This window comes from Mya arenaria, chromosome 14, assembly GCF_026914265.1.
Source record: "Mya arenaria isolate MELC-2E11 chromosome 14, ASM2691426v1".
Taxonomy (NCBI): domain Eukaryota; kingdom Metazoa; phylum Mollusca; class Bivalvia; order Myida; family Myidae; genus Mya; species Mya arenaria.
In genome coordinates, this window is record NC_069135.1 from 36,720,412 (window position 1) to 36,731,271 (window position 10,860).

The following is a 10,860-nucleotide window of genomic DNA, read 5'->3' on the forward strand; positions in this document are numbered from 1 at the left end:
TATGATGATCTACTTTAGTGACCTGTTCGTCGTGCATATCTATATGTATGTATATAATCCACTAATATATATAAAGAATAACAAGGGGCCTAGAATAGAACCTTGGGAACACCGGTACTAAAATGATACACTGCGAGTGTACACCTGAGAGAACAACGCTTTGAGTTACGGTCGGAGAGGTAAGACTCGAAGCAAGTTATTAGTTTTCCGGATACACCGATCGATTTTAGTAAATGAATAAGTCCAGCATGTCATACTCGGTCCAACGCTTTGCTAATGTCACAGAATATTGCCCTTGTTTCTTTCCCCTGGACGATTGCTTCAGAGATATTGGTTTAAATAGTAATGTGGCAAAAATGCCTTTATCTATATTGGTTTAAAGAGTAATGTGGCAAAAATGCCTTTATCTATATTGGTTTAAATAGTAAAGTGGCAAAACTTCCCTTTATCTATATTGGTTTAGATAGAAAGTGGCAAAACTGCCCTTTATCTATATTGGTATAAAGAGTAATGTGGCAAAACTGTCTTTATCTATATTGGTTTAAATAGTAAAGTTGCAAAACTGCCCTTTATATATAGTGGTTTAGATAGAAAGTGGCAAAACTGCCCTTTATCTATATTGGTTTAAAGAATAATATGGCAGATCTGCACTTTTGACTACATGTATACTTGTATATATAAGTGGCAAAACTGTTTTTATGTCGATAGATGAACCCGCTTTTGATATGAAGTAATAATGCGTTTGAATTTGAATATAAAGCTATATTACAATGTTATTTCAACTTTAAGGGGGAAGTTTGATCTGGACATTCAGACAAGATTTTGAACATCCGCTCAATTAAACCATATTTCCTGCATTTACCTCCGGGTCGCGAAACACTTCAGGAAACAATAAAGTTGAGTTGATCGGTAGCAATCATTTACCATTTATTTGAGGAAGTTATAAATGTGGGTGTCGAATTTTAGCGATTTATAACATTTTTTTTATTAGGAAAAATGAAATTAAAGGAGATTGCAGGAATAGCTTTCATAATGATATTCGTTCTTTGTTCGGAAGCAAATGGTAAGGCAATGTCAATATATGCGCGTAGTATTCTTTTCTATTTGATTCTTTTTTCTATAGTTTAAAGTGACTCTCTTATTTAAAATCACTACTAACAAACATAAACTTTAAGTGTTAAACCTTTATTTCTGACTCGACAATGGGTTTATAAAATTAAATAATGACAACAACACTATAACCGTGTATTTAATAGCTGAAAACACAAATATCTTAAATGATTGGTGAGTTCTAAAAGATTTACACTGATCTACTATCATCACATAAGGTTGAAATATCGTGTTTTCTGCACCTTACTTTAGTTTAACTCGGTATCCATCATTGTTTTCGATATTTATTCATCATTTTTGGTATATAAAGCAATTGTATTAATTGTGTTAAATTTTATTTGGGAGTAAGAGTGCATCTTTAAGATGTCTTGATGGCTATGAGACAATTGTATACTGCCAACACACTTAAAAGGAATCAAACCGCGTTATGCATTTTAGCTCGTATAATAAAATAGTCGCGAATGTTGCAAAACAACAGTTTAATAATGGAACATAAAACTTGATACACTTGCTTACTATAACACTGAGCTTATAAATGACAGGTTCCATAACTATGGCTACACTTTTCCTGGGTCGCGTTCTTTGAAAACCTGGATAAACGTGTGAGCATTTGCGTTAGCTGGTCGGGGTCTTTTTTCTGTTATGGTATTCATTACTAATCTGTATAACTATACATTCAATCCATTCAGAATTATGCACAAGGAACCACACATTTAAAGATCAGCACACAATTATCATTGATGAAGCCTGCGAATGGACTGTCAATACGAACGATGTTCACGACAAACTGCTAATCATTGCTACCCGTCAGAAAAATGTTGCCCAAATGTGTGGTACAGACGATAGTATTCAGGTAATGTAGGACTAGTTCGGATATAGCTGTGAACGAATGACATATTCCATATCAAGCCTGTGATACGATATTACTCATAATAGCTATCGATATCATTAATAATGGTGAATAGTTGCATAGTTCCATATCATTATGTTGCCGCACCCTTTTATCTAAGGTTATATTATAAACCCGGATCTATTGCTCCTACTTATATGTTCAAGTACATACATAGCACTTGTGTTAAAGGGAAGCAATTACGTTTCATTTAAATACAACCGCATCATGATAAACTTATTTAATTTTCATTCTGAAAAGATGTTTCTTTTACATACCTGGAAGACATTCATCGCGAATACTTAATGTGAACAATGGTAAATGAAGTGTTGAGTCTACTTGTAATGTTTTGCCGGACCGTCGGAAAAGTGGGTGGGGGGAGCAACTTACAGGAAATCTAGAATAACCGCTAATTTCCTTGTCTTAGTCTCGCACTTCATTAAGGAAAGATTGACAAAATGCCTGGGGTCGGAGATGCTTCTCGAAACATCTTTAAAAACCATCCGAACAATTCAATATCCTGGATATCCCGTCTCACCGGGACTGTCAAAATCATGCTTGTCGGGAAGCCTTCTCTATAGAACGCAAAACATTGATATGTGCATAATGAGCTAAACGAGTAAATGGCATATGTTAGTGATATAATACAATCCAAAACAAAGGTTAACACTTTTTCCACTGTATCTTGAATAATAGATGATATTTTTAAATACAAACAAATAAAATAAACACTAATTAGAATGTTTGTTGCAGTAGCTCAACCGAAAAAACACACGAAAAAACATCACTCAAACCATTTCTTTTACCCCTGGAGTAGACTAAACATTGCTTTTTATCAATATTTTCTCTTGTTTGAAATAGTACACTGGAAAAAGAAAGGGGCAAGCCAAGCAGCCTTAACTATATAACCATATCATTGTTTGACCAATACTTTGCAGAGACTAAACCAGAGACAAACAACGTCACAAAGTAACAGGCACAAAACGAGAAACATACAACGTTACAAGGCAACATACACTAAACGAAAGACACAAAATGCCACAAGGCAAAACACATTAAACGATAGGCGTACAGCGTTACAAGGCGACACACACTAAACGAGAGACACACAATGCCACAAGGCAACAAACACTAAACGAGTGACACACAGCGTTACAAGGCAACAAACACTAAACGAGATACACATAACGTCACAAGGCAACAAACACTTAACGAGTGACACACAGCGTAACAAGGCAACAAACACTAAACGTCACTCTGAACGAGAGACACACAACGTCACAAAGCAACAAACACTGAACGAGAGACACACAACGTCACAAAGCAACAAACACAGAACGAGAGGCACAGAACGTTACAAGACACAAACTCTTATCACGAGACAAAAAATGTTACAATGCAACAAACATAAAAAAGCAGGAAATACAATGTTGCAAAACAACAAACACTAAACACCAGACACAAAATGTTACAAGGCATCAGACAAACTACGTCACAAGACCACACAAACTAAACACGAAACATGCAATGTTACAAGGCAACAAACACAAATTGCATCAATACCAAAATACCGTTATAAATGCATATTTTCCCGCGTTGGTACGGTCAAAAAAACTTATTCCGAAAAGGTGTTTGTAACGTGGTATTGAGAATAGTTAACTGTGTAAAATATATGTTGCCAGTTAAAGGAAGATCTTCACGGTAACACGGTAGCCACATTATTGAACATCAACTGCTCTACACCATATATGGTCCAGCTTATGTTCTCATCGACTGCGAAGGTGAAGGTCAAGGCAAGTGGAGCAGACATTATATTGAACATGACCTTCAAAGGTAGAAATTCTATGTAACATAAATATTCTATTAATGCCGTTTTATTTCTTCATATCAAAACGATTATCGTGATCGTCTTTGAGCTTTTTACACGTATGAACGAACGTCTGCAAATGTATCAGTAATATAATTGTTATTGTTTCATGAAAAATACTAAAGCCCATGTGCAACACGAACTCGTGATTTTACAAATTAATTTTGAACAACTTTCTCAATTGGTATTGATTAACTACATTGTATGTGGTATGCCTTTTACCAGTTATATGGAATTGCAAGGCTTTCAAGAATATTTTGTAAAAAAAACCTCAACTTCTTCGGTATTTTGACTTAATCAGACATTGATAAGAAGTACATGATTTCGCATTAAATAGAATTTAAAACTTCCAACAGCATGTTCAGACTTTACCATTAGGTTGAAATAACATGGGTCTATTTCACAATATTGCAAACCTGTTTAATTTTAACGGATATTTCAATTTTTGATTATGATAGAATATAAAAAGCAAGGCTTCTATATTTCGCCAAAAGAAGAGGGTTACTCGCAGAATAATTGCCTAAAGTTTTTAGAAAATAAAATGCAAATTGGAGTTAGGAATCTCTCTGTGGGGGAAATGTTGAAACCAACGGAGCATGGTAAGGAAACTCTTAGATTCCAGTCATATATCTATGAATACAAGTAGTACACTGTATAGTGTATTTCATTATCCAATGCCCTTTTAAAAATAATTCTATTCTTTTCTGTATCGTTGTTTCCTCAAATATTGATTCAGGGGTGTTATAAAAGGCATTAGCAACGCCATCCGTTGACAAGTGCATTTCCTCCATTGTTTCATACTTTCAGAATGCCTAAAGTTCAACCACACTTTCTTCGAATCTAACAACGGAACAATTGTGCAGGGGATGCAAACCTGTGATAAAAAATGCTCGACATCAGACTTCTTTACTTTCCATGTATTATTTTTAAACGCAAGAGTATTTTTTTTCAATCATCGACTTTCTTGTTTTATAACATATACTTTAAACTCGCATCGATGAGTTTCCGTTTTAGTGAATGTTAAACGAAATACGAGTTAAATTTTTGTTGTGATAGATCAATAACTTATTATCCAATTATTGTAGGATACGGTATGCTACTGTTTGGATGGCGCCAAAGGGATTGTTACCATGGCGAAATATTGTTCGTTCCCTTGCCAAGAAAACCTACGGGAAATGTGTGGAAGGCCGAACTACCTAACAATTTACAGTTCAGGTTCATGACACTTTTGTGGAAATAGCAATCGGTTAAGCACCACGTTATTAAGCATATAATCTTACCTGTATTTGTTTGTGACAAATATATATCAGTGATGTTTTCATATACTATGAATGATCGAAACCCGTAAAAAACAGACTTTTGAGTCCATTATTGAACATGTTATTTGTTTTTATATTGAAATATACACTTCAAATATATTGTAGACTCAATTACTACCTGTCAGCTCCTACAAATAGGCTCCGAAACTTCTTTTACACGCACATATGCCCACTGCTCAACACAACGAAGGAACATTTGCCAAAACGGTGATGGTTTGGTTTGTAAACGTGAATTCCATGCTATTAGCATCATATTGCAACTGGCAAAACAAATATGATCAAATATCCTTAAAGTAATAAAAAAAAAATTATGCTCTATTTCATCCAAGAGGTTATAAATAGTTATTGTACATCATTCTTTCAGAACTTTGTGGACAGACGTTTGAAGAAAACAAAGGTGTCTATAATTTTACGGCCAAACCTGGTAAGCATGAATGTACCTGGAAAATCAGTGTGGAGTTTGACGTCGCAATTAACGTGAGTGCTGAGATGGACACTCAGTCAATGGTACAGATCTGCTTGAAACACGAGTTGAGTGTGAGTAGATTTATGATTAAAATGTTTAGTAACAAAAATGAGTAATAATTTCAAAAGTACAATATATATAACCCTAACCCTAGAAGTAGTGCGACATGATATTCGTTCATGGTTTTTGTTTTCTCTTAGAAAAAAACGTTATGTTTTCAGTTTTGAAATATATTAAATTTGCAATAATTTCGTAATCTTGAGTCAAATGTTACATTCACTGGGATTATTGTAAACCAACTTGCACATTTATTTTTGTGAAAAATGTGACGATGGAGCTGATCGAACTGTTTTGGGTATGCATGTTGTAAATTAATTGCGTGTTGTATTTTCTACGGTCTCTTAATTTCAATACTAATATTTATAAATATACAATTAAACTTGAATTACAGATTTTCACGAAAACCCCTTCGACTGCTGATTTAACAGATAAGTCGTTATGTATGACTGGACTTATCGATTTCTTCGGTGTGGGTCCAGTCTTTATCAACTTAAAAACAGATAGCACAACATCAACCACAGTGATCTTCCGATGGAAGACGAATACCACACTAGATAGTACAACAGCTAACACCAGTAAGTAGTAAACATTTTGTTTTAAAAGTTAATGTATATGCTAAAAACTGAACATATTGAGTTTGGATATGTTTAAGCACAAGGAACAATACTATTTAAATACATTCTTTTTACCGAGGACCGGAAAATATTTCACTGTTGCTTCCCTTTTTGAAGAACTGGGAGATGTCATAGCAAGTAGTTCACCGATATATATCGATACGATACGACACAAGATCAAGGCCAGGATGAGCGGGATAGGGAATCAGGTAACAAAATAAACTGTCGACGTTTGGTAAAATCTAATCTTTTTAAAAAAACAACAATAAATAAACTGTCCTGAAAAATACATTCACATTTCGATGAAATTAAGGACATCACTGGCCAAACAGAAAAGATAATGTTTGAATACTCGTTTCAAATTTCTATTAAAGGATCAGAGATGTTGTTTTTGAGTTTTAGTTTCCTTACTCGTATTTCAGTAAATACTCGCATATATGCAGTTTTAATAATACAATTTTGGACATGCATGCCACTAACATTTAATTTCACGTTACTCAACTAATGGAAGTAGTGCAAAAACGTGCGAATATTTAGATCTTTCGTAAAGCATACCATCAAATGGCATTTTCATGATCTGAACACTAGGCTGTGGTAAGTTTTTCGGCGTTTACCATATTTGGAATATTAAAATAATCACGTAGTGTGGACATGCGCAGTGCGGTAGTGCTACACTTCCGTGATGCTGAATGCAACAAAAATGGCTGAATTGGACGAACTGTTCTGTCTTAACATAACGAGATTAACGCATAGATCGGTTACATGTTAGTAAGTTTGGTGATGAGACAAGGGGTGATAAATATGTAGTTTTTAAATAAGTTGTTGAAATTACTTATGTATATGTTGTATTTAGTTAGAGCTAATCAACTTCAAAGTTCAGAAAGGAAAACAATTTATTGAATATCGTAAATCAAAACAACATGCTGGAGGAAGGAATTATCAGTGACTGTTGATCTAAATTTCAATTGATTCTTAATTGTCCCTGCACTTCCCTCCGAAAACGAGAATTCTCTCTCAGACAAGTAGCTACAGAAATGCATAACATGCCTATAAAATACCCACAATTTAATGCGCGTATAGACTACAGTAGTGTCACAGTGAAGTTTTTAACATTTGGACATTCATTTTGTTCCCTAAACGCCACAAGTCGACGATTTATACCAATGTAAAATATGTTCTTCAACTGCAAATCCACAAATATTTTACACTGCATTGTAAAATGCCTTTTGGTAACACAAAAGTTGCACATAAATTATTTTTAGCCAATACCTTTCTCTAGCTATAATAATGAGCAATCAGGGATACTTTTTATTATTTTGACATTTCTTATACAATTCATGTATTCATGAGTCTGCCCAAGTCAAAAGACTCGTTGACAGCCATTTAGGTGCTCTATACCTTTCTCATAAAAACACTTAAGTGTTTAATAAAACTCAAATTCAAAACGATCTGTCAACAAAGTATCCCTCAAGTGCCCGTTATCTTTCTGCTCAATATACTGAGCGCTGGGATCTGTCAGTCTTGGATTGATTTCCGACCAACCTTTGCTTCAGCTTGTGAAGTAAGAAACCTTAAAGTACAAAATGGGATATTGGATAAGTATTCCGGGATAATAATTCCTAAATGACCATGTTTAATATAATTAGGGTTACTTCTCTCAGTAACCTGTTTTATCGCTGTATCATTTACTAACCACACGTCAACTGTCAGTTGTGTGTGACCTACGCATAATGTACCGAAAGAAATTATGACGTAACTTCCTTTTCCTTTCTGAAATACTCTCAAACGGTAACGCATTTTATTCCTCCTCCAGCAATCGATTCTGTTTAGCCATTTCTACAATCAATCTTCTCTCAAGTACTTTTGTATTGGTAAATGAAAACGTTAAAGAAAAACTATCAGTATATTTCAAGCAATAATCGCTAGTTATCTTTTCTTTTTCGGCTTAGGTAATCCCTTGATTAAGTATGCACTCTACGCCTCTGTTGGGATATCAATCTTCGTGAACAGTTATAGGTTAAATGTAAAAGGTTAATGAAGTGAGGGTCATAAATAAAGAGAATACAATTAAAAGTTACACTCAATCATTAAATTTGTCAAATTCCTGCTGATTATTCTTTATTCTCACTGAGAAACACAAGAACAAAGATGCCGGCCATGCCACGCTATGGAAAAAGACCAAGAGGCCCGTCTAATGCAGCCGCACCCAAGGCCACGAGGTCGAGTCGTTTGGCAGCCAAATCACGCGGGAAGGCGTCGCAGACGGCTCCCGAGACACCAATCGAGAGGGCAACGCCGGCAACTCCCACGCCATTGGTCATCAGCTACGGTCAGCACGGAGGTTTGGTTGTAAGGCCCTAATTGAGGGTCCTACGCCGGGAGAAGGATTTCGCGATGAAGTGGCTTAGGGCGCCACAATAAAAGGTAACGAGTTGCTAGATTTTCAGCCACTACCAGCAATTTCTTAGAAACATTGGCGTAGCTACATAAAGGCCTTGTCGGCCTGGGCCTTCAACTTTTTTGGAGAATAGCAAAATTAAATAACCCGAAAAAGCAATAAAAACTAATAGCTAATCAAACATATAGATTAACTCAAAAGTTTGTTTAATTATAACCAATGCAAGTTCGGTGCTTTTTTAAACTATGCCCAAGGTGATTTTATTTTAATCATTGCATATTTCATAAAGTGTGGGTAATATGCATATAAAATAAATGCAATTGTGCTTTTGGTTTTTCTCCTGAAAAGCTTCTTAATTTCACCATTTTGCTTCTTATTTATAAAGAAACTTTGGGGTTGAGCGGGGGACTTATCCCCAAACTCACATAGATCCATCGGGCATACACGTTTTTAAGGCCTAGCTACGCCCCTGTCTGGTAAATCTTTCTCCTAGGGAGACCTCACCCTAAAACCCGTGTCTCCAGGCAAAATTTCTTCAATTTTGCCGATTTCTCGAGCATTTATTTTTGAATTATTTCTTAAGGACAAAAACACACACACAAGATTTATTAAGATTATGAATACCATAAGAACAGCTGCAAAGCGCTGCCGAACTGGATTGTAAAACTATGACAATCAGATTAGATGCTGAATAGCCTTGGATTCATTGGAATCCTGGTCAGAAATTTATTTGAACTGTGGTTGCTATTGGTCACGTGCGTGCCTAGAAACTTAAAAGTCTGCCGGGTTACGCAGTTGCTATTTGTCACATGCGTGCCTAGAAACTTAGTCTGCCGGGTTACACCCCAAAGTACTCGCGGTCATAATTGAAAAAGAAATTTCTATGTTACGCATGGATGCCCTTTTAATATACCCCTAATGTCAAATTTTAGAACTTCCCTATCGGAGTGGTTCCAAAATAAACCGGTGGTTTTCGTTTAATCCCACATCGCTCTTACCCACCTGGGCTAAACGTCAACGCCGGGATTGATCGTCGTTATGTATCATATGGTGAAATATTCTACTTTTGATGAAGTCGCAGATATGTAATTGGATTAGGGGTTCGAGGCCTTAATGGTGAAAAGGGATATAAATCCGCATTCATGTTACTACCTATACACCCGTCGGTTTTTCATCTTCTTTGCACGAAATTTGGTGGCAAATTAATATTTCGACAAATGTATGAGTTATGGTTGCATCTACGCCCCCGCTCTTTTGAAAATGTAGCCTTTTATAAATTAACAGTTAAGATAGTGTGATGTGTAAGTTTGTATAATAAATACATACTGTGGTGTAACGAGAACAGTCTTGATTCCTAGTGTACATAGTCAGAATTTAAGTAGTGCTTGGAAAAGTTGTGTACTCAGTACTGGTTTAACCTAGAAAAGATGCACCCTGTGTATTGATGTTGTACACGGAGCATGTAAAATAACCAAGGGGTCTCTTCGAAAAAGAGCTAGGGTATCGCATTTCCTTGTATCCCATCACTGTCTCTTCCGCCTGCTGTCCCTTAAACAAAAAAGGACCCCATGGGAAATAAGACCATAAGGTCTAAATGTATACATACATACAATTGTGATTCAGTTTGTATTACCTCCAAAGAAATTCCGAACAGTATGTTTTTAGCATTTTAAATAGCATAATTTAATTAGCCAGTATATGTGAAACCAATGCAATTTCTAAATATATGGATCATAAAAGCTTTAGTTAATCTCATAACTGTTAAAAAGTTAAACTGTTTTAAGGATGACTGTTATTTAAACAATCCCTCAGCCTTAAAACTATTTTAACATTCCATATGTTATAGACATAGGAAAGTTAATAACTTGCCTATGTCTATAACATATGGAATGTTGTCATAGTTTTTGTTTCAGAAGCAATTTAATAACTCCACCTTCAGTAACAGTTAGTACATAACTTCTTCATTTAGCGTCTAGTAACATAATTTGAAGACGTTGGTTAAACCATATAAACTGGACTTTGAACAGTTTATACAAGATGTTCGTCAATTATCTGAACTTGCATGATGGATAACATATGGAATGTTGTCATAGTTTTTGTTTCAGAAGCAATTTAACAACTCCACCTTCATTAACAG

The 10,860-nt window shown here is 35.3% G+C and overlaps 1 protein-coding gene across 1 annotated transcript; it reads left to right on the top strand.

Moving 5' to 3' along the window:
- The first annotated feature begins 954 nt into the window (after positions 1-954).
- LOC128218584 (uncharacterized) lies at positions 955-6,650 on the top strand. Its single transcript, XM_052926289.1, has 10 exons — positions 955-1,063; positions 1,800-1,963; positions 3,682-3,832; positions 4,325-4,465; positions 4,674-4,783; positions 4,952-5,081; positions 5,291-5,392; positions 5,550-5,722; positions 6,103-6,286; positions 6,443-6,650. Exons 1-10 carry the CDS (start codon positions 997-999, stop codon positions 6,544-6,546), a joined length of 1,326 nt encoding a protein of 441 aa, XP_052782249.1. The 5' UTR covers positions 955-996; the 3' UTR covers positions 6,547-6,650.
- Positions 6,651-10,860: the final 4,210 nt, after the last annotated feature.